The sequence below is a fragment of the Necator americanus genome, chromosome X (genome assembly GCF_031761385.1).
Source record: "Necator americanus strain Aroian chromosome X, whole genome shotgun sequence".
Taxonomy (NCBI): domain Eukaryota; kingdom Metazoa; phylum Nematoda; class Chromadorea; order Rhabditida; family Ancylostomatidae; genus Necator; species Necator americanus.
This window is the reverse complement of record NC_087376.1, coordinates 14532084-14558521: the sequence shown is the minus strand read 5'-3', so window position 1 is coordinate 14558521 and position 26438 is coordinate 14532084. Positions and strand designations below refer to the sequence as shown.

The 26438-nt window shown below is 44.5% G+C and overlaps 13 protein-coding genes across 18 annotated transcripts in view; 3 read left to right on the top strand and 10 right to left on the bottom strand.

Annotated features, from left to right (window-relative positions):
* Positions 1-4547, bottom strand: part of RB195_023102 (uncharacterized protein) — a gene marked incomplete at both ends in the record, with an annotated part of 34595 nt that extends 30048 nt beyond the window's left edge. Inside the window, 5 exons of one of the 2 annotated variants that reach the window (XM_064210423.1) lie at positions 2267-2424; positions 3034-3102; positions 3198-3286; positions 4188-4278; positions 4342-4547. In XM_064210423.1, coding sequence (XP_064066304.1) covers positions 2267-2424; positions 3034-3102; positions 3198-3286; positions 4188-4278; positions 4342-4547 — 613 coding nt within the window. Of the gene's footprint in view, positions 1-2266; positions 2425-3033; positions 3103-3197; positions 3287-4187; positions 4279-4341 lie in introns of those variants that run through there. The other variant, XM_064210424.1, reaches the window with a different exon arrangement.
* RB195_023104 (uncharacterized protein) lies at positions 3384-3677 on the bottom strand (the record flags this gene model as incomplete). Its single annotated transcript, XM_064210427.1, has 1 exon — positions 3384-3677. The coding sequence occupies one exon, from the start codon at positions 3675-3677 to the stop codon at positions 3384-3386; it is 294 nt and encodes a 97-aa protein (XP_064066306.1).
* On the bottom strand, positions 3711-4025 carry RB195_023103 (uncharacterized protein; the record flags this gene model as incomplete). The annotated part of the gene is made up of 1 exon (XM_064210426.1): positions 3711-4025. The coding sequence occupies one exon, from the start codon at positions 4023-4025 to the stop codon at positions 3711-3713; it is 315 nt and encodes a 104-aa protein (XP_064066305.1).
* RB195_023101 (uncharacterized protein) lies at positions 4338-5486 on the bottom strand (the record flags this gene model as incomplete). Its single annotated transcript, XM_064210422.1, has 3 exons — positions 4338-4680; positions 5220-5338; positions 5469-5486. 3 exons carry the CDS (start codon positions 5484-5486, stop codon positions 4338-4340), a joined length of 480 nt encoding a protein of 159 aa, XP_064066303.1.
* RB195_023100 (uncharacterized protein) lies at positions 5442-6227 on the top strand (the record flags this gene model as incomplete). Of its 2 annotated transcripts, none has more annotated exons than XM_064210420.1 (1): positions 5442-6227. In XM_064210420.1, one exon carries the CDS (start codon positions 5442-5444, stop codon positions 6225-6227), a length of 786 nt encoding a protein of 261 aa, XP_064066301.1. The 2 variants fall into 2 exon arrangements, with proteins under 2 accessions (XP_064066301.1, XP_064066302.1); XM_064210421.1 differs by having other exon boundaries at positions 5514-6227.
* Positions 6228-6440: 213 nt separating this feature from the next.
* RB195_023099 (uncharacterized protein) lies at positions 6441-7539 on the top strand (the record flags this gene model as incomplete). The annotated part of the gene is made up of 2 exons (XM_064210419.1): positions 6441-7426; positions 7482-7539. 2 exons carry the CDS (start codon positions 6441-6443, stop codon positions 7537-7539), a joined length of 1044 nt encoding a protein of 347 aa, XP_064066300.1.
* On the top strand, positions 6441-8401 carry RB195_023098 (uncharacterized protein; the record flags this gene model as incomplete). The annotated part of the gene is made up of 2 exons (XM_064210418.1): positions 6441-7551; positions 7605-8401. 2 exons carry the CDS (start codon positions 6441-6443, stop codon positions 8399-8401), a joined length of 1908 nt encoding a protein of 635 aa, XP_064066299.1.
* Positions 8402-8495: 94 nt separating this feature from the next.
* Positions 8496-8759, bottom strand: RB195_023097 (uncharacterized protein; the record flags this gene model as incomplete). The annotated part of the gene is made up of 1 exon (XM_064210417.1): positions 8496-8759. The coding sequence occupies one exon, from the start codon at positions 8757-8759 to the stop codon at positions 8496-8498; it is 264 nt and encodes an 87-aa protein (XP_064066298.1).
* A 647-nt stretch (positions 8760-9406) lies between these two features.
* On the bottom strand, positions 9407-13659 carry RB195_023096 (uncharacterized protein; the record flags this gene model as incomplete). The annotated part of the gene is made up of 2 exons (XM_064210416.1): positions 9407-9551; positions 13535-13659. 2 exons carry the CDS (start codon positions 13657-13659, stop codon positions 9407-9409), a joined length of 270 nt encoding a protein of 89 aa, XP_064066297.1.
* A 664-nt stretch (positions 13660-14323) lies between these two features.
* On the bottom strand, positions 14324-14674 carry RB195_023095 (uncharacterized protein; the record flags this gene model as incomplete). The annotated part of the gene is made up of 1 exon (XM_064210415.1): positions 14324-14674. The coding sequence occupies one exon, from the start codon at positions 14672-14674 to the stop codon at positions 14324-14326; it is 351 nt and encodes a 116-aa protein (XP_064066296.1).
* A 754-nt stretch (positions 14675-15428) lies between these two features.
* On the bottom strand, positions 15429-15812 carry RB195_023094 (uncharacterized protein; the record flags this gene model as incomplete). The annotated part of the gene is made up of 1 exon (XM_064210414.1): positions 15429-15812. The coding sequence occupies one exon, from the start codon at positions 15810-15812 to the stop codon at positions 15429-15431; it is 384 nt and encodes a 127-aa protein (XP_064066295.1).
* A 147-nt stretch (positions 15813-15959) lies between these two features.
* Positions 15960-17625, bottom strand: RB195_023093 (uncharacterized protein; the record flags this gene model as incomplete). Of its 2 annotated transcripts, XM_064210413.1 has the most annotated exons (3): positions 15960-16457; positions 16895-16959; positions 17547-17625. In XM_064210413.1, the coding sequence occupies 3 exons, from the start codon at positions 17623-17625 to the stop codon at positions 15960-15962; spliced, it is 642 nt and encodes a 213-aa protein (XP_064066293.1). The 2 variants fall into 2 exon arrangements, with proteins under 2 accessions (XP_064066293.1, XP_064066294.1); XM_064210412.1 differs by lacking the exons at positions 16895-16959; positions 17547-17625 and having other exon boundaries at positions 15960-16376.
* Positions 17626-24543: 6918 nt separating this feature from the next.
* RB195_023092 (uncharacterized protein) lies at positions 24544-25938 on the bottom strand (the record flags this gene model as incomplete). Of its 3 annotated transcripts, XM_064210411.1 has the most annotated exons (7): positions 24544-24786; positions 24837-25067; positions 25123-25132; positions 25190-25322; positions 25382-25511; positions 25571-25756; positions 25813-25896. In XM_064210411.1, the coding sequence occupies 7 exons, from the start codon at positions 25894-25896 to the stop codon at positions 24544-24546; spliced, it is 1017 nt and encodes a 338-aa protein (XP_064066291.1). The 3 variants fall into 3 exon arrangements, with proteins under 3 accessions (XP_064066291.1, XP_064066292.1, XP_064066290.1); XM_064210409.1 differs by lacking the exons at positions 24544-24786; positions 24837-25067; positions 25123-25132 and having other exon boundaries at positions 25186-25322; positions 25813-25938; XM_064210410.1 differs by lacking the exons at positions 25190-25322; positions 25382-25511; positions 25571-25756; positions 25813-25896 and having other exon boundaries at positions 25123-25131.
* Between the last annotated feature and the right edge of the window lie 500 nt (positions 25939-26438).

Sequence of the window (26438 nt, the reverse complement as noted above, 5' to 3'; positions counted from 1 at the left end):
GTAAACGACGATGTTGAATAGGCGGCGGTTCAGTTGCTTTTGGGTTAGCCACGTAAATTTGCTTCAAAATTAAGCCCAAACTAAATTCAAACGGTAATTAAACCTTTATCATAATATACAATATTTATATAATACAAGCACAGTATAATATACAAGCGAATAATGCCGATAAGGCACAGCACAAGAACAGTAAAATGAGTAAATGCAAATAAGCCACAGAAAAATCAAGGCAAATAAAAATACGCAGAAATGGGACGTGCATAAGGAATGGGCAAGAACTTAAAGAGATGCTAGATGGATGGATGGACGCACGACGATGCTCTGAGCAATAAATACTGTCGGGCTGTTTATATAATGTCCAACTTCTTTGTCTGTTGTCGGCACAATGTTGCTCTCCCAATCTGATTGTGCTCGAGTAGTTTTTGCCCACCAGATGCGCCAGCTGCGCGAGAGTGCAACTCTCATTGATTGCCTGTTATTCGAATGCTCTTTGTCTGAGCATTTCCACCGAGAGTGAATAGATCTTGCTCTGTTTCTTTATTTCTATGATCCATGGTCACGTCTGTGACAGATGTTCCGAGCTGGCATTGAACCATGTTTCATTAGCAAACTTCAGATTCTGATCACAAGTGGTTCGAAAGGATCGATTTTCACTGCTACGATGAAGATGAGGACCACCAGCTCGTTTAATATCCATGTTCAGTTCCTCGCTAACGTCAATCTGTTCAGTGGCTGGTGTTGTCTCGCCTCAGCCAGATTCAATGAGGTCTCATTTCATATCCTTGACTTGCTTCATCAGATCCCCAGTGGCCGCCTTCGATGCAAGTGCAAGCGCGTTGAAGGCACAGATTGTCATTCCTGTCCTCTTCCGTTTCACCAGTTTAGATGACTACCGCAACCCTTTTTCCTGGCGCTCTCTAATCAAGCAAAGTCAGATGACCATCTTATTTTTTTTTAAGTGATGTGTTGACGTTATGTGTGGAGAGTTTTGGCTGAACCGACGTGTCAAACACAAAGGCAGTATAAGATAACTCTGAAACAGCAGAAACAGACAGACTGTCTCAGCGCAGGGGCGAGATCACTGTTAGCCTGCATTTAGACCTTTACCTACCATCTAAGGATGCGTCAAGCAGCCGGCAGTTATTCCTCGAGTGAGTGAGATGAGTGATTTGAAGAAAGGAAATAGCGCATTCGTGGAAACCTTTCAATGAGGTACCAGCAAAATTGCTTCAAGATGGATAAGTGTCAATACAGCCAGCTCGATGTTCAATCATGACACGTCTCGGGGGTGGGGTGGGGTGGGGTAAGGGCATGGGTACGGGCGAATTATCCGAGGGTAGTGGACAGCGTCCCTGTATTATAGGTACGGGAGCTCCGAAGTATCTATAGTCGGGTCCAAACGACATGAAGCATGGTTTATTTGCACGTGCGGTCGCACTGGAGCAACACGCTTCCAGACGGTCTGCGAGCGGTCTGCTGACGTCACTTGAATCGATATTAGGCCACAATTTTTTGTTTGTTTTCATCCTTTTCGCTTTCATCCTGATTTATTTCGTCTTTTACGTTTCATTTTCCATATTTTTGTTGTTTGTTTTTGCTATATAGATCTATATTGTATCTGTATTGTACAGCGCGACTGCTCGTGCAACTACGCCGTACTTCATGTCATTTTGACCCCGACTATATATTAAGTGTGATGGAAAAGAGATTGTGAGCAGTGAAGGGATGATATTAATGACGGGGTATTGCAGATGCAGGTCACAGATACCATGGAGCGGTCAAAGGGTCTGTGTTATGAGCACGGAATCCCGAGGTGAGCACCTGACGGGGAAGAGACTATAGTCACGTCAAAACGACATGAAACACAGTCCTAACCGCTGCGCCATTGTGGAGGTGGAAGGGGCTATTGAGTATGGTTCTTCATCTCAAGATGATGTCATTCTCAGCCAAAAATAGTCCCGAAATGGTTTTGCTTCACACACATTTTGTTTCTCGCTCGTGTTTCGCCACTATTTTCTCTTCGTTCATTAGTTACTTTTTGATGAAATTTGTGTATCACCGCTTCATTGATGTAACACGGTTTTGCAACATAGTTCTATGATTCTGACCCCAACAAAACACGAAGAAAAAGTTAGGGAATGTGTTAATCCGAACACTGGACAGTAGATATTACGTTAAGCTTTTTTAGCTTTTCACCACTATACCGAGTGCGCTGTCGCTCTCTACACAGAATCCACTAAGTTTAGTAACAAGGAGAACCACATACTTGGGCTTCTGTTGATACGAGCCAACTGAAAAGTGCAGATGAGAATACTAGCTGCTATTGCATTCTCCTTCCTCTCCTCGTTGGCATTTCCCAATTTCTGATAGAGATGGACTCGCTCGACGTGACATATAACAGCGTGTCGAGAAAGTTCCTCATCTCTGAAACGGTTTAGTTGCTTGTAGCGCTACCGAATTAGTACAAGGTGAGTTGTTTCCAATAAGCTTTAGCCCACTGCTTCGTTTGTAAAGACTTTTATCTCAAATGAAAACTAAACATCGTATAATGTTTAGTGCTTATTTGAGATGAGATGACATCATACGATGTTTAGTACTATATGCACTTAGTAGTACTTAGTACGAACAACATCGTACGATATGATCTATGTAGTAGTCTATTTGTTCTTAACACGCCTAAAAGAATATTATGAAAATCAAGAACAAAAGTCTTGCAGCTAATCAGAAATCCGACCGCATTGGATGAACGCATTTTGTGACTTCGCCCAAAAGTATTGATTTCAGGTCCTGCAGGTGTGTTATGTGAAACACTAACACATCATAAGAGGGTGCTATGGAAGTCGTAGATTATAGCAAAGCCTACACTGAATCAATAAAACAAGTTATATTCGAACTTCAACAATATTTTCCTTGTTTCAGAAATCTTCTTAAAAGACATGATGCCAGTTGATTCTACGTTAGATGCAATTTGGGGTAAACTAGGTTGTGGTGCTGTATCTATGATACATGACAGTTCTCTAGGTTTTAACTCACCTATCAAACAATGTGCAAATTTCGATTAAAAAAATCTCAGCCAAGCTCCAGGAGACGTTTCTTCGAAAACTGCGAAAAATAAGTGATTTAAAAAGAAAAATAAAAGTGACAAAGTTCTCAAAAGTGTGTAAGCAGATGTATGAGGCATATACATAATTACTTACATATTTAGATGGCCCGTCTTCACTGGACGTGCGGGCCCCAGCATCTCTTCCACTCGTTTCGTTCCCTCGCCATTGTCATCCAAAATGTTCTCAAGCTTCGTGAGTGACGCTTACGAAGTCCCTGAGTCGTATCCAGCTGAGCTCTCAGCCTGTCCATCCATCGACTCCTGTGATAATGTGACCCGCTCATCTATCCTTTGCTTTCGATATGTATTCTGCTGGGTCGTGACTGGGCACTGTTCTTGAGTCGGAGCTGCGAAGACCGGCTAGGTGTTTTGCACGCTTCAGAAAACATTTTTCAAGGACTCCGTGGGTGGTGAGTAGCTTCCTAGACGTGGCCCCAGTGTCTATCCACGTCTCCGCTGCGTAACAGAGCGCTGGAAGAAATGTCGAGTCGAACAGATGGGCACGAACATCTTGCGCCGTCAGTTGGTCCGTAGCTTCCCTGACGGGTGCGAATGCAACCCACGCATCTCTCATCCTTCAGTTCTTCCTTCATGTTGTTTTCCACAGTCATAGAAGTCCAAGGCAGAACAACGAAGTTTCCACGATTAGGGAGCCTTCAAGTTGTACTCCTCCGTCCTCGCAGTAGGCGTTCTTCATGAACTGTGTCTTCTTTCTCTTTATTCGCAGTCCTATTCTCTTCCCTGCTTCGTTCAATACTTTGAGCAATGTTTCAGCTTCATTGGTACTTCTCGAAAAGAAAACTATGTCGTCCGTAAAATGAAGGTTCGAGAGGAATCTTCCATTAACATGGACGTCCATCTCTTCCCAAGCGAGTGATTTCATTATCCATTGAAGTGCAGACGTGAACAGCTCCGACGACATAGTATCGCCTTGTCGTACCCTCCTTCGAATGTTTGTGGTGAGGGGGCGGTGGAAAAGCTAATAGTATCCTAGTGGTGTATCGATCGTAGTTTCTACGCTGTCGAAAACTTTCTCATAGTAGGCGAAAGTTAGAACAAGGGGCAAGTGGTGTTCCCTGCAAACCTCCATCACCCTCGACACGGCCTGGAAATAATCCATGCAGCTGAACCCCTGACGAACTCCATCTTGTTCTTGAGGTTGAGCTTTCAGCGTCCTAGATATGCACATGAGACTGATCTTGGTTAACACTTTGTATAACACGCGCCTCTAAGATTACACGAAGTAAATGGCCATCAGCCCGAAGGAAGTCTGCTGATATGAAATCAGGTCCGGGGCTGTGCCAGGTTTTATGCTCTTAATAGCGACTCGTACTTCCGAAGGGAGAATCCGTGGTAGAGCTTCACCAATGGGGATGATCGGGCTTGACACAGGAGTTGATGAACGGAAAAGGTTCGTGTACAACCTCTCCGTAATGATTTCCATTTCACGACGAGAAGACGTGCGAATCCCGTCTTCGCTCAGTAAGGCCGCTAGCGGAATATTATATTCGCGGAGATCCCTGCGGCACTTCTTTAGACTCGTTCTTCTTTGTGCTGCTTCCAGAATCTTCTTCTGCCTGTATTTCGAAAGATCCTACAGCAACGCCTTCTTGCAGCCAGTGTTTCCTACTCCTCAATGTGCAGAAACAAAAAAAAAAAAACAGAACTATCAAGTTCATAGTCCTTCTTTCCAACAGTTTCTTGGTCGTCTTCGAAATTCAATCTAAGTTTGTTGGGCGCGGCTTCGAAGCACGTTCAGCACAGGCCCGCAGTCGTCTGAGCAGCAGGTCGTAGTCCACATTTGGGTCCTCCTCACCCTAGGACAAGAAGTCTTTGAGTATGCAATCGTATTATACGACTTATTTCCTCCTTCGTTGTCTGTAGCAGATGTTCTTGTGTGTGTGTGTGTGGCTAAGCCGTATTTGGAAAGAGACGGTGATCAGAACCACTAAAAAAGGATGGTAGTACCGAGACGTCAGTAGACACCACGTCCGGTTCGTGAGTATATGATCGATCTCCGCACGAGTCGTGCCGGTGGGCGATTCCCATGTCCACCGAAGATGATCTTCCTTTATGAAAAGAGAATGAAGAAAGAGGCGAGTGGAAGACAGCAAACCGGTGAGGCGGTTGCCGTTTTGATTCCGGTACCCTAGTCCACGGTGGCCCTGGCCGTCGGGCAGCTATGGTGGCGAGACTTCGTCTCGGCAGGTTCAACCATGCCACAAAGGTGTCCGGCTAGTAGCCCGGTCTTTGGGCCAAGGCTACAGGCTAGCTAAGTGAGGAGGTAGTACGACGATTCCGGTGCCATGCTGCTCTTCAGAATCTTGTTCTGAAGAATATGTGTTCTTCAGAAGCTAGGGCGTACCCCAGAAGCGACGCGCATTGTCCTCGCCCGGGCAATGTGGCAAATATGCGAGGGCTACCGGCTAGAGGACGAAGCCGGCCAAAGAAGTTAGTCCGCCATCGCCAGCAACATCCAGTGCGCTTGGCAACACTTAACGTTGGGACGCTTACTGGAAGAAGTCGTGAACTGGCAGACAGTCTCAGAAAACGCCGTGTTGACATATGTTGTGTACAGGAGACTCGCTGGAAAGGCTCCAAGGCAAGGGAATTAGGCGATGGCTACAAGCTGATCTATCACGGCACATCAAATCGCAACGGCGTTGGTATCATATTGAACGAATCGTTTAGAAATAGCGTCACAGCGGTGGATCGACTATCGGATCGCTTGATGGTTGTAAAAGTAGATACAGGAGAAGTGGAATTGCGAGTCGTCTCTGCTTATGCGCCACAAATGGGCTGTAGTGAAGAAGAGAAGGCGTGCTTTTGGGAAGATCTGGAGCAGTACGTCCAATCCCTGGAAAGCGAAGAAGTACTTTTAATCGGAGGAGACTTCAACGGACATGTCGGTTCCCGGAAAGACGGATTCGAGAGTTGTCATGGTGGATACGGCTATGGAGCTCGTAACGACGACGGGTTGCGAATCCTGGAGTATGCTGTTGCAAGTGACTTGATCATTACTAACACGCAGTATCGGAAAAGAAAATCGCATTTGATCACGTACACCAGCGGCGGTCGTGAAACACAAATAGATTTCTGGATGTTACGCCGACGAGATCGCTGACTTCTGCAGGATTCAAAAGTCATCCCTACAGACCATGTTGTTGCCCAACACCATCTGCTCGTTATGGACTTGAAAATCTCCCGTTTAAGGAAGAGACATGCAAGGACTGAAACACAGCGCATCAAATGATGGAATCTGAAGGATCGAAAGGAGGTACTTTTCGCGTCCGTGGCCCCATCTACACTTCCCCACCCTACTCGTAGTGTGGAGGAAATGTGGTCGTCTACTTCCAGCGTTATACGCTTGACCGCAGAAAACACTCTGGGAAAGACGACTCTAGGTAAGCCAAAGGTACAAAAGGCTACGTGGTTTTGGAACGAGGAAGTTCAGGCGGCAATTTGTGAGAAGAAGTCCAAGTATAAGCTCTGGTGGAGGACGCGTCAGCCTGAAGATCGGGGTGCTTACCTAGCGGCGAAGAGTGAGGCTAAGAAGGCAGTCTCCAAAGCGAAGTCGGACCGCTACAAGGCTGTGTACGATATGCTTGATACCAGAGAAGGCGAGCGGGCAGTGTATCGTTTAGTCAGAGCACGTCATCGCTCAACGTTGGATATGGAGCACACCAAGATCGTTAAGGGAGCTGATGGAGCCGTTCTGCGCCGCTCTGGTCAGATCCTGGAGAGGTGGCGAGAGTACTACAATCACTTGTGTAACGAAGAGTTCTGTCATCCTCCCATCCCAACCGTTCCCAGCGTCGAGGATCCTGTTCTACCAATTACTGCCGTCGAAGTCAGTGCTGCCCTCGCAAAAATGAAGTCGAACAAGGCAACCGGTCCTGATGACATACCTGTTGATATCTGGAAGCTGCTAGGAGATCGAGGGTCCATGTGGCTCGCAACTCTATTTAACAAGATCGTTGCAGAAGGACGGACTCCAGACGTTTGGCAAACTTCCGTGACCGTGCCTGTCTGGAAAGGGAAAGGAGACATTGCTGACTGCACCTCGTACAGGCCTATACGACTGCTCTGCCATACGATGAAGGTTTTTGAGCGTGTCCTGGAAGCTCGTCTGAGGAAAATTGTTAGCGTTTCACTCAACCAGTGCGGTTTTGTGAAGGACTGCAGCACTATAGACGCTATCCATGCTGTCCGAATCCTCCTGGAGAAACATCGAGAGAAGAACCGCAGTGTGCATCTTGCTTTTCTCGATCTCGAGAAAGCTTTCGACCGTGTCCCACATGAGCTGTTATGGATGTCCATGAGGTCGCATAGAGTACCAGAAGAATATGTGCGGTGGACGAAGCTGCTTTATGCGAAGCCTACCAGCGTTGTACGATGTGCTGTTGGAACAAGCAGGCCATTCCCTGTACGAGTAGGGGTTCATCAGGGTTCATCCCCCTCACCTCTGCTGTTCATACTGTGCATGGACACGATAACGAAGGAAATCCATGGATTCTACTCTTTGCCGACGATGTCATGCTCGCGTCGGAGTCTCGAGATGATCTTCAGAAACAAGTGCAGTCTTGGAAGGATCAGCTGCAGCAATATGGATTGCGCCTCAACACATCAAAAACTGAGTACATGGAGTGCGGACCAAGGATAGAGGATGGTTCAATTCGTGTTGATGGCACCGAATTAAACAAGGCGAATTGCTTCAAGTACCTTGGATCCAAAGTGACTTCCACAGGCGACATTGATCAAGAAGGTCGAGCACGTGTTAATGCTGCATGGATGAAATGGAAAATGGCAACAGGGGTACTATGCGACAAGAAAGTCCCTGTTCGACTGAAGTCGAAGATCTACAGGACGGTTGTGCGTCCTGTTGCCCTTTACGGATGCGAGTGCTGGCCGACAACGAAAGCCTTGGAAAGAGTGCTGCACGCTATGGAGATGCGGATGTTGAGGTGGACGATAAGTGTAACGCTAAAAGAGAAAGTATCCAACGGCACTGTGCGCTCCATCTTCGGTGTCGTCCCGATATCTGAGAAGATGAAGGAGGCGCGATTGAGATGGTTTGGTCACGTATTGCGGCGGGAGGAAGATTCTGTTGCCAAAACCGCTCTGAAGCTCGACGTTTCAGGAGTGAGGCCGCGCGGGAGGCCAAAGATTCGCTGGTTAGAGCGTGTGAAGCTGGATATGATAGATGCACGTTTGTGTACGGCTGATGCAGTGGATAGAATCAAATGGAAGACAAGAAGCAGAAAAGCGGACCCTGCAACAACGCGGGACAAACGCTAGGAAGAAGAAGAAGAAGAAGTCCAAATCTTCCATCCCTGTATTCCTCTTCTGTGGCCTTTGCTAGTTTTGCGTTGAAGTCTCCGACAACGAATTTCTAGAAGGACTTCTCGTTGCGGACTACTTCCTCCAGCTCCTCGTAAAACGCGTCCAATTTGGATTTATCAGTTCCTGATGTTGGTGAGCAGCAGCTGATGATAATAATGGGTTGTTGGCGCAGAGGGCAGAGGCGAAGAATGACCAGACGAGGTGGCAGGATCTCGTGAGATTCAACAAGATGAACGACAGATGGGTGCACAACAAAACCAACACCGGCTACATTTCGCGACGAAGCCTCCACGAATGACGAGTGTACCGTCATTCATTTGTCGCTCCTTCTGCTCTTGGTCTTTTGCAGAGCAAACATGAGGTATTTGATCCGCTCTGCAGCTCCGAGAAAGGCATGCAGGACGGCGTCTGTGGACACTGTTCTCGCACAGCAAGCACACAGTTTGAGACAGTCTCTAAGGTGAGTCGTGCGGTCACAATGTGATTCTGGCGTGGCTCATCTCGTGCTGCTGGGCGCACACAACGAAATGGACGTGTTGAGAAACAACGAAAAGAAAACGATTAAAGGAGGAACTAAATGTGAATGGGCATCCCGCATTTTTCGGCTCCCTAAAACAGTTCCCAACCCTTCTTTCAGACGCCGTGTTGGGATAGCGCTGCGGTCGCGCGGGTCGGAGTGTGACTATGTTGCACTTCCGTTACACCTCCCCTGCCGTAGCCTATTGCGTTGTTACGCGATGTATGGCAATTGTATTGGAATCACCCAAACCCAGAAAGAGTTGAATGGTATCGCAAGGAAAGCTCGAAAAACATACTGATAAACGCAAAGTCAGCCCATCCTAATGGCATGACAAAGGCAATTATCCGAAATATGGTCAAAACAGCAACAGCAATGTGCACGGGGGATAGAGAACGGGAGGAATCACTAAAACTAGCCACAAGCATAGCTAGGTCAAACGGTTACTCAAGATTGAAATCTAACACCCAATCTCGAACTGCGAACGACACGGTGAGAATCCCACGTGAAGGTAGAATTCCTTTGTGCATCCCCTTCTTCTCTGACTCCTTAACTGTTGCTATACACCGGACTCTTTTGCGAGCACAGCTGCAAGACGATGTTGTCTTGGTGAACATCCCGAACGACAGCATTAAGCGACAGTTAGTTCGCAATAGATTCTACTATAGGCAATGCGTGTCAGAATGCTGCGTGGTTTGTCCATTCGGTAGGGCTGGTGATTGCACGAACATCGGAGTTATTTACCAAACAGAATGCCTAACGTGCAACGTCATATATATTGGAGAAACTGGGAGGATGCTGAACGTGAGTATCAAGGAACATTTGGCTGGTAAAAGGCGAGGGAGTTCGATGACACCGTTAGGGCGCCACAAAAATGATAAGCATGATGGAATTGAGTTTGAAGTAAAATGTACGATATTAGCGCACGACAAAGAAATATCTGCTAGGAAGGCGTTGTAAGCATTCTGAATTCCCGTAATAAAAAATGAGTGCTTATCAATTATCAATGACTTTTTGCCGTTCGTAACACTCTGTGAGCTATAAGATTGTTCCACATGCAGTTCCTTAACGTTATCCAGACACCAGTACTTAAGGATACCGCACAGTGCGTAGATCGCATTCGCCTTTGTGACAATCTTTAAGAACGCGGTGGTTTACCAACCCCTCTAGTCGGTGAAACTGGTCAGTTGTTTTCCTTTTAAGGTCTTGCGTAGTGTACTTGAAACAATATCGAGGTTTGGTGAGGAGAGAGAAAGAGTTTGATGGGATATGCATAGTATCAAAGACCTCAAACCATTTTCAGGCCTTTGAAAAAGACGAATTTGTCGAAACGTCAGGCCAATAAAAAAGTTTCACCTAAACCTCGTTGGCGAAACAAGAAAACATTAATACACCAGAAAGAGTTATTTCGTAGGAATAGTAGATCATAACAGCTAACAATGTTATGGAAAACTTCCTCTCCAATGTTAACATAAAGATTATTTCTGTCGTTCTTTCCAGAAAATGTTCGCCGTTAATCAAGACCTGTATATTTTTTGCCACATAACAGTACGAATGTTTTTAAAGCCGATTTCGCGTCTAATTTCGAACTGAGATATTGAGAATATGAGAAGATGAAAGGTTCACGTAGTTTCTCATTGTCAAAAATTTACGACTTCCTCTGGCGTTCTCGTCCTGTAGTCGAAACGTGAATGTCGTAGTCGGCAATCTACGAGGAACATAAGACAGTGCTGTAGTGTTACTTGACATAATCGCCAGGCTAATATTATCGCCTCACGCGACTACCAGCATCTTCGCCGCGGGTCTCTTGAGCATAGCTCTCCTCAACCTCCTCAATCTTCACCAAGAGCTTGCATAAAATCAATAGATTCGTCGCTAATCCATATCCTGTTTAACCTTACGTGACATCTGGCTGCCTATCCACGTCAAGTGTCCTCAGATCCTCTTTCACGCCTCAGACCAGAACTTCCGTTTTCGGCCAGTTGGTTTTTTCCAGCTTGAATCCAAAAAAGTTCTCAGAACACATTGAAAAACGGTCTACTGGTCTTCGCGGTTTAACCAAAGAAACTAAGACGGTTTTCCGTCACTACTTCAAGAACCGGAGACGGTTTTCTGTTTTAGAGAGTGCCGCAAGATGTTGATGTTTTTCTGGCGTGGTCTGGCGGTACACCATATCCACTTCCGAGTAAAGTCCTTTGCTATGACACACCATCTTCCAAAAGTAACCATGTATCCTTCTAAACGGCTTCTTTTCAGTGTAACTAAACCTCTGTATAACCGTAGATGGCGCTGCCCAAGTCTCCGATCCGTACATCATGATGGGGCGAATTGCGGATAGGTAAATTCGCAGCTGGACTGCGTTAATGATGAGGTCGACCACAGGTCTTTTATAAAGGAGTTGGATGCAGAGTGGCTTTAGTGCATCTTTGCTCATTATTTTTCTCGTAGCACGCGTTCTTCAGCATGCAGACCAAATAACAGGATTCATCGACGAGTGGAACGGTCGGTTGTCCATCCAGAAAGATTCCCACTGGAATCCTCGAGGAGGCCCACATCTATCTGCACTTATCATGACGTAGATGTAGCCCATAGACTGCGGCTGGCCTCGATAGAAATCTGGAAGCGATTATGAGGCCCGTCTGTTCACATAAATAGACGTTCACATAAATACATAGACGGTTGCCGTTATCCGACGTGCGCTCCGCTGCATAATACCATCTTACTAGCACATCGGATTGTTGTTCGAGTCCCATCTTCGGATTTGCGCCGATTCCGACAATAACCGCCTGCTGACTGGGTATTTTAGGCATCAACGCATTGAGTTCATCATGAAAGGGATCCTTATTGTTGCCCTCAGCAGTTTCCGTACGATTCCGGGCACTTACGATTCAGAGGATACGTCCTCTGCGATCTCACAGTCGTACAAAGGAGCATCTGGACGATGATAAGCCAAATTTCTCCATCAGGTTGTTGTAGTCGTTCCCCACAGCTATCGCGCAGCATCCCATCTTCTTCTGATCAGCATCGCCGTAGTAGATAGTGTAGTCTCCGATACTGCAGAGGGGCCGGCCTCTGATCTGTGTTTCCTGTATTGCAGCAAACGGTACATGAAGATATCGCAGAAGTCTGGATAGAGCGGCTTGGAGTTCACTTAATAGCGACCGGCAGTTCACTGTTACGAGGTTGTTGCCAAAGACTTCATGCTCCTTTCAGGCAGTTGACGTTTCAGGTTATGGGCTTCTGCGATTTGCTGGACGACAGCCTCTTCTTGCAATGTATAGGAATTTTGCGCCACATAACTGTGCAAGTTATATAGCTCGTACGTTCCCAATGCGTACACTCCAATGCCTGACTGCGTTTTGTGAAAGCAGGGCCACCACAAGCAGAGAGCAACCAGACTTGTATACGCGGCCCCAAAATAAACAATGTGCTCAATAATACATGGCATTTTGTGAGATAGTCTAGAAAGAGAGATAAACAACTTTTGTCTAGATAATACACTCAGGAAGTCAAGAAATCCCTGTTGTATTCTCAGCCCCTACTTCAGCGCAATTTACGAATACAGAAGCCTTGCGATTTGGTTGATTCGCACCTCGTTTATGGAGACTGTCGAGATGAGAAGCGCTCGTCCCCCGATCGCCAAAGTGTTGTCGCTCATCAGCGCGAAGTTTTTCAGAGCATATTTCCCTCCCCTCTATTTGTTTCCAATAATTTAGTATTAACATTTCTAATATTTAAGTTTGGCTACCGGACCGCTGAGTTTGGAAACAGCTCGCAATATCGACGAAGTAATTAGCGTAGCATAACCATAAAAGGCTGGGGAACAATGCTGGAGTGCAACGGGTCCACACCTGTGATCCAAAGGACTCCAGAAATGAAAAAAACAATCTTATCTTCATGATTTCTCCCTGCTTGGAAAAAAGTTCCTGAGACCATTCCTGGCTATTGCTTTGTTCGTTAGTAGCTCCTGCGGCAAATGCGTTGCTGATGTGCCGAGATGTCTATGCTGCTTTACAACGAATTTCAAACTCGAGGCGACGAATCATGAAAAATCATTAACGAGAAATAAATACTTCGCAGTATTAGCGCACCAACCCAGTACTTCGAAGTGCTTGATCTGCGTCCTCGATTTCTACAGTACGAACAGGTATTACATCTCAATCTTGTGTACTTGTTACTTCTAACAACGAATTCTAACATCAGTCCCCAAAGAAGAATTTGATCATTTCATCAGTGCAGTCAGTTTTACGGAAACGCAGCGGAACAAGCCGCAGTAAATTAAACTCAAGTGTTGTAGTTGTGAGCTTCAGATCTGCTGTCCTAACCTGAGGCTTTGCGGAACTTTGAACAGATTAGACTAACACCTATCACCAGGTAAGATATGCTGCAACAAGGGAAAAGGAGTTCATACCAACCGAAATGCGTGATGGCGGCTAGAATGATATCCACCTGAAAACTGCTTCCCGCAACACATGATACCTGCTGCTGCATTCCGACATAGTACAAGAGAACAAACTTTTCCAGAATGATCCACAGAGTGGTCTATCTATGATGAAGTAGAAATAACTTACTGCATCCTAAGGCTCAGAGAATTGAGCTTATTTATCAGCAGCGGTAGATTTGGTTTTTTCAGCAGCTTTTTCTCGGACTCTAGAATAGTTGACAGTTCCTGCCAGGAAATGAATAAAACTGCCATCTGAAACATAAACACTAGATCTAAATACAATCAGGCTCAAAAGTCTTCAATCAAGTGGACGCAATGCGGATTCGATTGAAACACGGCAATGCGAATGGGAGGTGTGAAACAGGCAGAGAAAAGAAAACGTGCCGCTGCAGCGGATGTGTGGTGGTACCCTGGCTTTGGCACCGAATGTACACATGACTTACTTGGCTTAAACGGGGTAGACGTTATGGCCTAATTCAGCTTATCCACATCTTCGCCGAGGTGAGTCGTTTTTGAACACGTTTGAGCCCATAATGCTCCATCTTCAGCTAGAGCTCGCTCAGAATCTAACCATCCGTCGCTGTTCCATGTTCTACGGAACATTACGTCTCATCTGAACTGCAAATCAAACGTGCGAGGGAATAGGAAGGAGCTGGACACTCCTCGGGTGAAAGTGGTTTAGCTCTCGGAGTCTAGCTCGGTGGTGAGGATCATTTCGCCACCCATCCCAAATAGAAGGTCCTTTCGCCAATAAATCAGAAATGGAAGGGTCACTTCGTCAACCATCAAAAAGTGAAGAGGGACAGAGCATCGACTCCGACTATCATCTCTATGATGTCGATGCCAAGTTTCTTCAGGTCCTACTCCACCACCGCCGCCCAGAACTTTCTTTCAGTCCGGGTGCGGGTGGCCTTCTCTAGTTTGAATCTGGGAGCATCCTGAAGACAACTTGGATAACGCAATCCGATGGTCTCCAGATGATGTGACCAAGAAAGTGGAGACAGTTTTCTTCGGCTATTTTAGAAGGTGCCGCAAGACGTTGTTTTCCTCGCATCATCCGCCGGAACACCATATCCATTTCTGAGTAAAGTTCTTCGTTATAACACACCATTGCCCAAAAGCAGCCAAGCATCCAACACAACAGCTTCCTGCTTATGCAGTCGAGCTTCTTCATCACCGTAGATAGTGCTAGCGCATAGGCAGACTCGCAATGACTTCGTTGGCGATTGGGGTCAACAACAGGGACTTCGTTAAACATCTGATACATCTGAATAGAGTATCTTTGCTGAATATCTCTCTAGCAGCTTTCGTCGTTTTTCATGCAATCCGAATAACAGAACTCTTCTACAACTTCAATTGGTTGTACGTACACACTGATTCCTACTGAAGGGCTCGCGGAGACACATCTGCTTAGATTTATCAGGGCGGAGTCGCAAACTGTAGACTGCAATTAATTCTGATACAAGGTCGACAACATGTTGCAACTTCCCGCTATTTAGAGCGAATATCACTACATCATCGTCGTACTCGAGGTCGAAAAAGGGACGTCCTATTCGTACAAGAACCACGTAAACGTTTAATAGACACACCTTTAAACCGACTTGAGTCAAGTTTGGCCACTATTATTTTGGAACAGCTCTCTTCCTCTCGCATGCAGGTATTGTCAATCATATTGGCTGTCTTGATAATCTATGATCTGATTACTTTTACGTTGACTGCGTGCTTCGAGGAAGACACACCTAAACAAGAATTTCTTCATTAGATTTCTTCACAAGCATGTGAACATGCAACAAAAACTCAACAATGCCTCACTCTACACTCGCTAGAAATTAATTAATGGCCGTCTCTTGAGCGAGTCTAAAGTGAGGCATTGTTGAGTTCTTGTTACATGTGAAGATTCTTGTGGAGAAATCGGTTGAACAAATTCTTGTTTAGGTGTGTCTTCCTTAAGGCCTACGAGCACACAGCGAACGTGAGACGTATTGTGAGGGATTGACACGAAATGGGCGCCGCTATTCCAACTACCTGTCAACGCCAAGTGTGCTCAGATCTTTCTTTACCACCTCCATCCAGTACCTTCTTTTGCGATCGGGGGGTCTTTTCAAATTAGAATCTGAAAGCATCTTCAGGACAACTTGGACAAGATGATCAAACGGTATCCTGATAACGTGACCAAAGAAGCGAAGACGGTTTTCCGTGACTTCTTCAGAAGCCCGGGCAAGATGTTGACGTTTGTTGATGTCGACGTCATCCGCCGGCACCATGTCCAGTTCAGAGTAATGTTCTTCGTTATGGCACACCATCAGCCGAAAGTGGCCTAGCAGTCGTCTAAGTATCTTTCTCTCCATGTAGTCAAATTTTCCCATCACCGTCGACGACGCTGCCGAAGTCTCCGATCCGCACATGATGATATGGAGAATTGCGGACAGATAGCTTTGTAGCTTCACTTCGTTGGCGATGGCGGTCGACCACAGGCACTTGGTCAATGAGTTGAATGCCGAATTAGCTTTAGCGCATCTTTGTTGAATATCTCTCGCAGCTGCCATCGTTTTTCAGCATACAGCCCAAATAACAGAACTCATCCACGAGTTCGATAGGTTGTACGTCCCTCCTGATTCCCGTTGAAGGTCTCGAGAAGCCCGCATGTGCTTGCTTCTATCAGGGTGGTGTCGCAGTCCGTAGGCTGCAGCTAATTTTGATGCAAGGTTAACAGCATGTTGGAACTTCGCGTTGCTAGAAGCGAACATTATTACATCGTCGGCGTACTCGAGATCAACCAAGGGACGTGCAGAAGATGCTAAAATGACATCGGCGGGACCCTGCTCACCTGTTCTTCGCATTATGTCATCGACGACAAAGTTGAGTAGAAAGGGTCCCGCCAGATCCCCATGTCTAACTCCAGTTTCCATTTCGAACGGTGTAGTACATCCAGCTGGTGTTGAGACCGCGGGAGTTGTTCTTCCATTCATGTCGATTATAAGACCTACGGATTTTCCTGGAACTCCATCGGCGCGAAGCACATTGAGAAGACGGCCTTGGGGGGGGGGAGTCTAAAGCAGCTTAAAAATCCAGAAAAGTTAACTGTAGTGGCTTCGAATACCACTGCCACATTTCAATCAATCCCCACAATAAACTTCTGGTCAATATTCGATCGACCAGACGAAAGCCGGCTTGTTCGTCGTGGGTGGTTTCTTCGCGATGTTTGATTAGCCAACTCAGGATAATCCGGTCTAAGAACTTGTAAATTACACAAAGCAAAGATGTTCTTCGGTAGTTCTTGGATTCCGTAATAGATAACTTCTTGTGGACGGGAATAATTACAGCGTGTCTCCACGAATCCGGCAACCTTTCATCAATCCATATTGAATGGATGGCCTTCGTTACCTCACGAATCCCAGAAGGAGGAAGAGATTTCAGCATTTCTGTGCTAATTCCAACCGTTTTCACCAGATTTTCCATTCTTCATTTTTTAAATACAAGCCTGAACCTCTGATGCGGTCGATGGTTCCTCACTGACACCGGTGTACGTTGGTCGTTGGACACGCTCAAGTTCTGAAACATTCACAGACTGACGTAGGCGGGTAACGAGGAACCACCGACCGAGTCGGAGGTTCTGGTTTGCATCCAGAAGGTGAAAGACGGAAAACCTGGAATTAGCGCAGAAGTGCTCATATATCTTTCCCGTGTGTGACTGTGAGATGACGAAGATCTGTTAAACGAAGAACATCCGTTAAATATGGATCAACGAGAGGATATCTGACTCGTAGAGACACGCTATTCCCTCCTCAACCCATCCCGGATCAAGGAAACCATAGAGGATCATTATCCCTGTGTGTTATGTAAGTCTTGGGGTGAATTATCCTGAATCGGCTTATTAAACGCTGCGGAGACAACAACACGCGACGAGCAAGCTATTTTAGTCATCGACGACTGACCAAGTATTCATCGGCAGAAGAGTAATCCAAAGCCAATAGGATTGGATTTCCTGAACCTTTATGACGCATTCGACTCTCTTCATCGAGGCCGTCTTCTCAACGCGCTTCGCGCCAATGGAGTAATAGGAAAGTCCGTTCGCATACGTGATGACATAAGTCACCGAACAACTGCTGCAGTTCGAAAACCAGCCGAATGTACAGTACCCTTGCAAGTTTCAATTGAAGTAAGACAAAGGCCAGTGGCCGCACACTTCTTGTTCAACTTCGCATTCGATGACATCATGCGAAGAACAATCAATCAGTAGCTGCCGACTTACCACCAGCAGGGTGCCCCTTGGCCAACAACTTCGAAATCCTCTCCTCTCGAAACCTTGGGATTGAAAAGTGTACTTATGTTTTCTTGTTATACCAACGAAAAAAAAAACGGTTAAGGTGAAACTTTATTATTGGCCTGACGTTTCGACGAACTCGTCTTTATCAAAGGTCTGGAAATGGTTCGAGGTCTTTGATACCGTGCATGTTCCATCAAACTCTTTCTCTCTCCTTGCCAAGACTCGATATTGTTCTAAGTACACCACGCAAAATTTTCCAGAGGAAAAGAAACTGACCAGCCTCACCGACTAACAGCGCAGGTGAAGCACCGCTTTGTTACAGATTGTCACCAAGGCGAATGAGATTTACGCGCTGTGCAGTATCCCTAAATACTGATGTCTGGATGACGTTAAGGAACTGTATGTGGAACAATCTTATAGCTCACAGAGTGTTATGAACGACATGAACTCATTGGTAATTGATGAGCACTCTTTTTTGTTATTGATGGTTGGATTCCTTACGGAAATCCAGATTGCTTCCAATGCCTTCCTAGCAGATATTTCTTTCTCGTGCGCTAATATCGCACACTTTATATCAAACTCATTTCCATCATGTTTTTCATTCTTGCGGCGCCCTATTGGTGTTTTTGCGCTTCCACGCCTTTACCTGTCAAATGCTTTTTGATACGCAGACTCAGCATCCTTCCAGTTTCTGCAAGATAGATGTCACTGCATGTAGTTAGAAGCACAGCTGCGACAAGGAGTAGTCGGCCCCTCCATAGTCGAAGGGGATCTAGCACATGGGGTACAACTCAAGTGCATCCCCTTAGTCAACCGTCCGAAAGTGAAGGGGATCCATTCGCCAAAGGTCCAAAAAGGAAAGGGGTCCTTTCGCCAACAGTTAACAAGTGAAGTGAGTCCTTTCGCAAATCCTTCAAAGGTCAGGAGGTCTCATCAATAACGTCATAAAGTGAAGGGGGTCAGAGCACCGGCTCCGACTATCGCATTCAAGGCTAGAAGATGACTCCGATTTTCGTGCAACCTCCAACCTTATCAAATATCAAATATCAAAAACAAGACAACACTCTGACATACACTGCCTATCTATTAAAATCTAGTAGAATCTATTGTGAACTAACTGTCGCTTGATGATGTCGTTCTAGATGTTCACCAATACATCATCTTGCAACTGTGTTCGTAAAAGAGCCTTATGTATAATAGTTAAGCAGTCAGAAACAAAAGGAATGCACAAAGGAATTCTACCTTCACGTAGGATCCTCACGGTCTTATTTATAGTTTGAGATTGGATGTTAGAAGTCGATCTCGTGTGACCGTCTGAACTAGCTATGCTTGAACTAGCTATGGTTAGTTCTAATGATTTCTCACGTTCTCTATTACCTGTTCACACTGCTGCTGCTGTTTTGACCGTATTTCAGATAACAGCCTTTTTCATGCCGATAGATGAGCTGACTTTGCGTTTGTCAGTATGTTTTTCAAGCTTTCCTCGCAATACCATTTCACAGTTACAATGTCATTGTGCGGTTTTATTTGTGCATTTAAATAAAGCAGCCATCCATCTTTCGTTGTTCTCGAATGAGTTTTATGTACTGTGATCGTTCATCCTAAATTTTAAAGCATTCGTCCATTTCGGATGGTGTTGATGTTACAATAAAGCAATCATCGATAATAACGGAAGTAGGCCTGTGGAAGACGTTCGATTATTGGTTTTCTATTCAGCTCATAAAGCTAATGGCAATAACTGGAGCAAGCCTTTGGCCCATAGCAAATCCTCTTATTTGAGAATAATATTTTCCCGACCATTTGGAAATGTTGCACTGAAGGCATTCGTTGATCAGGACCATCATGCGTTGTTTGCGTAGACCAAAGGTTTCTATACTCGAGGGATGGGGTGACGGTAAACAGGGTTTCTGCGGATTCTCCGCGAATGCCTCCGAGACATTACATGTTCATTGGATATGCTGGGGGATACGTGAATATACCTGAACGAAGTCACGCTCTCATCGTTCATGGAGACACAGATAACCATCTTAGATGCTCTTCTGATCATAGAGGCGCAAACAACTACACAGATATAAAGAAACATGTAAAAAATGACGTGAGTTGTAGGAATTACCAAACAAATTAAAACACAATGTAGTTAAAACTACATGTCATATTGTGTGGTGTTCTAGTAAGAGAATGGGAACTAGCTTTGTCTAGATATTACCTTCAGAAAGTCTACAAATCTTATCAAATGAACTCCTTTTCTTCCAAGAGGTTGGAGATACAGAACCTTCTTTTGTCCGGAAATAAATTAGACTACAAAAAAAGCTTAAGACTTACAGGATAACGATGATGCTCACTCTCGCTACCTTTGAAAGGTGGAATGTTCCATTTTTAACAAGAATTTTCATATACGTGGTTTCAAGTTATTAGATGCATCTTCCTCTCATATTTCACGTGAGAATTTCTCTTGCTTTTGAAACGGTTACAAGTTTGAGATCACCTCACATCACGTCAATGGATGTGTCTGATTCTCCAAAACAATTTCAATTCAGTAGTCGAAAATTTGGTAGTTCGCAAATTGTATCCTAGCCGGTGATACATCGCATGGCAGGGAAGCAAAGTCAGCTAATTAGGTAGCAACAAAGGTGAATCGCTTTAGGATCCGCACCATCGCTACTTGCTCTGCCCAGGCATGATCGGGACATGGTCGAAAATCCGCCGGGACAATCTTTACACATCCAATAGTAGGTGAGTCAAAGAGCATAAGTGATTCTAATCGCTCTAGTTCCAAGTCGTGGCTGCAAGAGAAATCTAACGGAGTAGTAGAGCATAGGCAAGGTCAGAGATCGCAGTTTACCAGTTAGTACAAACATTTCTAGCATAAACCACCACAACTCGAACGCCGCATCGGAAAATACGCCCGAAAAAAAGAACGAATTGGAGCCGTATCACGACCTCAGCTTGTTTCGACATAGGGGGTCAGGAGCAAAGAGCATCGCTGTTGATTACTACTAGTTGCGCTACTCTAACAACGCTATTGTGGTTTGCTTTTCCGTAGTTGTCTTTGAGCAATTCGTTTACTAAGTCATATCCTGCGTGATGACGACCCGTTTGAGAGGACAGATTACCAAGCTCTGAAAAAGGCGACTACGCCGAAACGCTAGCCAGAGTAAAGATCGATAATCCATCCATAAAAAACCATAATTGACGATCCAGTAAATTGTTTTGGAGAATCAAACACATCCCAACACTAGAATTTCCTGATGCAAATTCTGAGAAATATTGTGATGTGAGGTGATCTCAAATTTCTAACCATACCAGAACCAAGAGAAATCCTCACGCGAAATATGAGAGAAAGATGAATCTAGTAGCTTGAAATTACGTACATGAAAATGTTCGTAAAAAACGGAACATTCCAGATTCCAAAAGTAACGGGTTTGAGGATTATCGGAGCCCCGTAAGTTCCAGGCTTCTTGCGGTCAACGTTGTTTCCATGTCAAACTTTCGAATAATGTTGCCTCCTGTTGAAGGAACTGGAATGGAAGAAAGTGATGAAAAGCTGATGTGTGGAAGGTAAATAGGTGCTTAAGGGAAGGACTTTCTGTGTCTCCAATCCCTTGAAAAAAAACAACACCTTCCCACGCCGTTTTTTTAATGAAGATTAGGATAAGACGAACGGAGCAGCGCTGGTTTCTGCAATTACAACCCGAACTTTAACCTCGCTGTGGTCTCCGCACCACATCAAAATCGTGATACGCTGCCTTTGAATCAATAAAACCCATGCAATCATAGAGTGAATCAGTACCTTTATGCGATAGGTAGCCGATAATTTGTACCATGTCCCAAAAGAGGGGCTGGTACATTACTTAGTTCCACATCGTTTCTAGGTAAGAATAATGATACCGTCGTTGACACAAGTCGAATATATCTACTAAGTTAGAAACTGCAAAGCTGGGCTCTGCATGTCTGAGCATTTGCGATGTCTGAGCTCCTATTATCTTTGAATTCAATCAGCTGATATTTGTATTCGAAACATACACACATACTCATATACACACAGCTGTAATTTATAGGTTATCAAACACCAATAGTGGAACTACAGAAAATCAAAAACTAAGAAGAAATAAAAAGAGAAGAGGGGAACAAAAAAACCACTACACTGAAATGTAGTTAATGTAGTTAAGTAGCCCGTAAACGTAAGCAAGCTAATGTCATGGAGTGATTTATAAATAATATAATTATAATAGTAGACCAAAGTAAATCCTTAGTAGCCAGTACTCAAAAACTGGCAACAGAAATGATAACACAAAACAGAAATAGTTAATTGGATTTGTTCCACACAAATCCATGCAGACCTATACATCTAAGCACAAATGATAAGGATCCTACCTACATGCCTATTACTTCGCGGCCGTCTAGAAAACAATTCAAGTCTCATCTAAATCTACCTAAACAGCTGCACGTGCGGTTGCGTCGCGGCGCGCTGGCCCGCTGCCACTTCTGCCAAATCGCAGGCCGCAAACGTGAGGGCCTTTAGTCTTAAGAGGCGCTCGTAGCTATTCGACCTGAGGTAAATAGATGAAAGTGACAACTCCTACCTTCGCTACGCCTGCTTCATTGCCTATTTTAGCTTTAAGTGTCTGCTAATTAAAGTAAGTTATTTCTAGATATATATTCTATGTTGTGACTACTCGTATCTAAACTTACACTCGGCTGCGGGTGGTTCCACCCCTCGGACCAATGCTAACGCGCCGCGAAATTCAAAATGGTGCACCAAGTATTTACTTACTCTGTTGCTTCAGAGGAATAAGCTCAGAGAATGGTAGAAAATGAGCGCCTTGCGGTGTTTTGCGCTCTTTTATTGTAAAACAAACGAGAAGAATATCACAATGAACCTTAATCCAAGAAAGAAATTAAGTATTATCTTTGAATTTCAAACCGAGTAAGGGATAAAATTGGAGCTTAGGCTTTCTGATCCTTATCATGCAGCTAAAGACGGGGGGCGGCGCGCTCAGGAGGTACCTAAACGAATTGGGTGCAGCCGATGTGTGTGCCAGTAGCAGCGATCGCCGCTACGCCTGTCCAGGCGCACTGTCCATCGTTAGACTCCACCCACCCTTTCCTCCTAAGAGGCGCATGACATTTCTACCTTGATATCCTGACTAAACGAGCTTATAAGTAAATGAAATGATAAGAAATGAGCTCCACAATCAGAAATCCGTTTGTAAATGAAGATTGCTCGGTAAAAATAAAGATATATATACATATCGACGACTAATTAGAGTAAAACTTCAAAACAAATCTTTACTCGTACAAGAAGATAGAAATCGTAACTATTAGAATATAGTTTTGAAAGTAAGTTTTCCCGTTATTTCAGTCCATATTTTCTCATGTTTAGAAAGAAAAGTTTTGTCTAGAAACAATCTAGAAACAATCGTTGACCTGCGATCATACGGCATCCTTTCCGCAAAATATGCCTCCAGGAATATTGTGTGCCTGCAAGACAGTTTTCGCACTTGCCAGGACGATTGATAGCATCAATATCACTCGAACACCAATAAAACAATCTAACATAAACTAATATTACTTATTATATATTACCAATATTACATAGCACTTAGAAAATAAAGCGAGTAAGAATGGGATTTCAAAAAGAAATAAAACCAAGCTCTAAACTCTTCAAGTTCTGAATCCGATAAGAAATAAGCTATCTCACATCACCCCATGCACACTTTCCTCATCTACGCGGATTGCAATGGTCATTATCGCATTCTGGAGTTCATATACCTTTGATCAATCTGCCTAGGCTCAGCTGCGGAAAGTAGATGGGCGGGCATCCTGCATGTGTAGCGGAAAGGTCCGCTGTCACTGCCGACCGCAGCGCAGACCAGGTACCAACGCACACAACTCATAAGGAGATATTCTAACAGCCGCTTTGGGTAACTCCTGATGCGCACCCCTAAAGACGATAATTTCAAGTAACTGAAAAGTTGACATCTTTTGCATTTCCTGTGTCCAGTTTTCTTCTCGTTGTTCCATTCGTTCTTGCATTGATCTCCTTATTTATTTCTACCACTTATTTGAGTCGTCATTCTTTTTCTCGTCTAATACATCCCTGTTTTACTTGATTAGTTTTCTTTTCATTCTATTTATTTTTTACAGGCGGACTGCTTCCAAAATAATCAACTTCCTTGTCGTTTTCATTTGATTTCATTTGAGTATCAATTATTGACACAGTAGATGGATTATAAAAGGCGACCTGGGCGGAAGTGGATGGCGTGGAATATAATGTTGTGTGCGCAACTACACAAATTGCGCACGGACCTACGACATGATAAAATAATATTTTCTGATTTTGATTTTCATATTTTTTTTGACTTTTTCTTTTTGACTTTCATGACTTTCATTTCTTCCTCTGCTTGTCAGGTGAGTATTATTTCTCGACATTTCTCTCGCTAATTTGTTAGCTTGTTTGTCTCTTGCAAGCATCTATTGTACGTTTGCATAGAAGCTTCTTTTCTGTGGATTTTTCTCAAATATACGTTATATCCTCTAATACGTGCTATGACATGCAATATGGTAATTTCATTGTTTTTCTTCTTCTTTACTTTTCACATCTCCTGTTGTACCTTCTGTTATCCTTTGTTGTCGCATGTATATGATCGTGCGAACCATTGGATGCTCTGAAGGGGAAGCTTGATGTATGCTGTGACGTTTCTGTCTGATACCTCCCTCAAGGCCTAGGCTTGATAGCACATCGTACTCAATCTCTGTTGCTGGGTTATCACATCATACTCTTAAATAATTCCTATTTATTCAGTTTGTACACATTTAATTAATCACAGAGCTGGCACATTAAATAAATAATGCTACTTTTTGTCATGCTACACATCACTTCTCTGCAACTCTGCTACTTCGCGAGGGCGCACGTTGTTGCTGATACAGTCGGTATGCATCCAGTCTTCGCATGTTAGACATTGAATCCAACAAATTCGATGGTTTGTGCTACCAGTGATAGGCTGCATCCAAAGGCATATAGCACACGCGTCCCTTTCGTCTTGCGCACAGTCCGGAATGTCCAGGACTGTCTTTCGCTTAGCCTGTTCTGCCTTGCGTAAGTGGGCGCGCTAGAGAAATATTTTAGAGAATTTCTTCTTACATATGATTGGTTTCAGACCTTATATAGTTTCCTTATCGGAGTCAACGCTTGAGGGCAGGCGACCGAAGGTACGTCATGACGGCGGGCAAGGCGTGGAGTGTCTCCGTTCCTTCCAACATTCTCTGCCAACAAGCCTAACCTCTTGGTTAGTTCGTCCATTTGTTGCAGCGCCTGCTCTATCTCCATTTCCGTGCCTTCCGTTGGTTCTCTCATCACTTTAAGCATACTCTCACGAGCTGACGCACACATCTAAACGTATATTTTTGGTTCATGACAATCATATGCGTAAATTAACTATAAGAACCATTTCCATCCTTTGAAACATATCTTTGTGGTGGTCCTCTACATCTGTCGAACTTCTTGCGACCTACTCCTTTTCCACATCATCCTTCACCATTACTTCCATCATCTCTTCGTCTCCGTCGCTGCTGTACGGTCCATTATGCTCATTTTCAGCTTCTCCATCAACTACTGAGGAAACGCCATCTCCCTGCGAACGGCGTCCTAGCGACGTAGAAAGTTAGATCAAAAGTTTACGAAGATTAATAGGCTGCTAGGTTTACCTGATGCTGCGTACATCAGAGCTGCATGAACATGCACACAGCTTATTCCACTTTTCACATCCACAGGACAGGTGCAAGAAAACGCATAAGGGCATGCACCACACCCTTCTCTTCGCCAATGATTGTTGAACTGGAAACAATAACCGACATGTAACCCTTAAACATTGAAGTTTGTTCTCAAAACCTTACTTCTTTGTCGCATGGAAAATAGTATTCTTCCACACGATATGAAATGCCGTTCTCTTTCACTTCCCAGGTCCCACGACCAACAACAGTGGCACGTTGCTGCTGCCCACAATATTTGTTGATAGCCGACGTGTGCGTCTTGTGATGTTGCTGGAGCCTGTACCTTCCTTCCTCCAGTCCTCTCTCCTTCTAAATAACATAGAGTGAAATCGATCGAACAGAAATGTCTTGTTTGAGATTCCAACCATAATCTCCCGGTCCTCTTCCAGCTCGGCAATGAATAGTTGAAGGAGTCTGTCTATCCTCACGTTTGCTTTCCCTTCCAACATCTCATGCTTGAGTTTTTTTTTATGGAAAAGCTCACAGAGCATAGAAGTACTGACAAAAGACAAAAGATCCTAGCCGCCCAAATGCTGCCCATTCGTCCTCTTTATTGCTCCTGTGAATGAATTCAGTGCTACATTGATATATCAGTTTGAATGACCACGTACCATGAACCGCGAACTCGTTACAACTGGGACATCATCCTGGAATAACATCATAATTATCAGTTAGAAGATTCTTGGGATTCAAAGATTAGATTAAAAGATTATATGAATGATCAGCAGATGTATGTTAATAAAGTAGGCAATAAGTAAGTTAATAAAGTAACATACAACAAATGCAAGCGAAAGCATTGGGGCATGCACCACACTCCCCTCATGTGCTTTATTAGGAAGAGCGTAGTGCTAGTAGATCGTCTTAGAGGTTTCTAGCATCAAGAAGGATTGAGCCTACACATAAGCTTCACTAGACCGGCAGTGCCCTCAGGGAGGTATCATATAGAAATGTCGCACATCAAGCTTCCCCTCCAGAGCATCCAAAGGTTCTC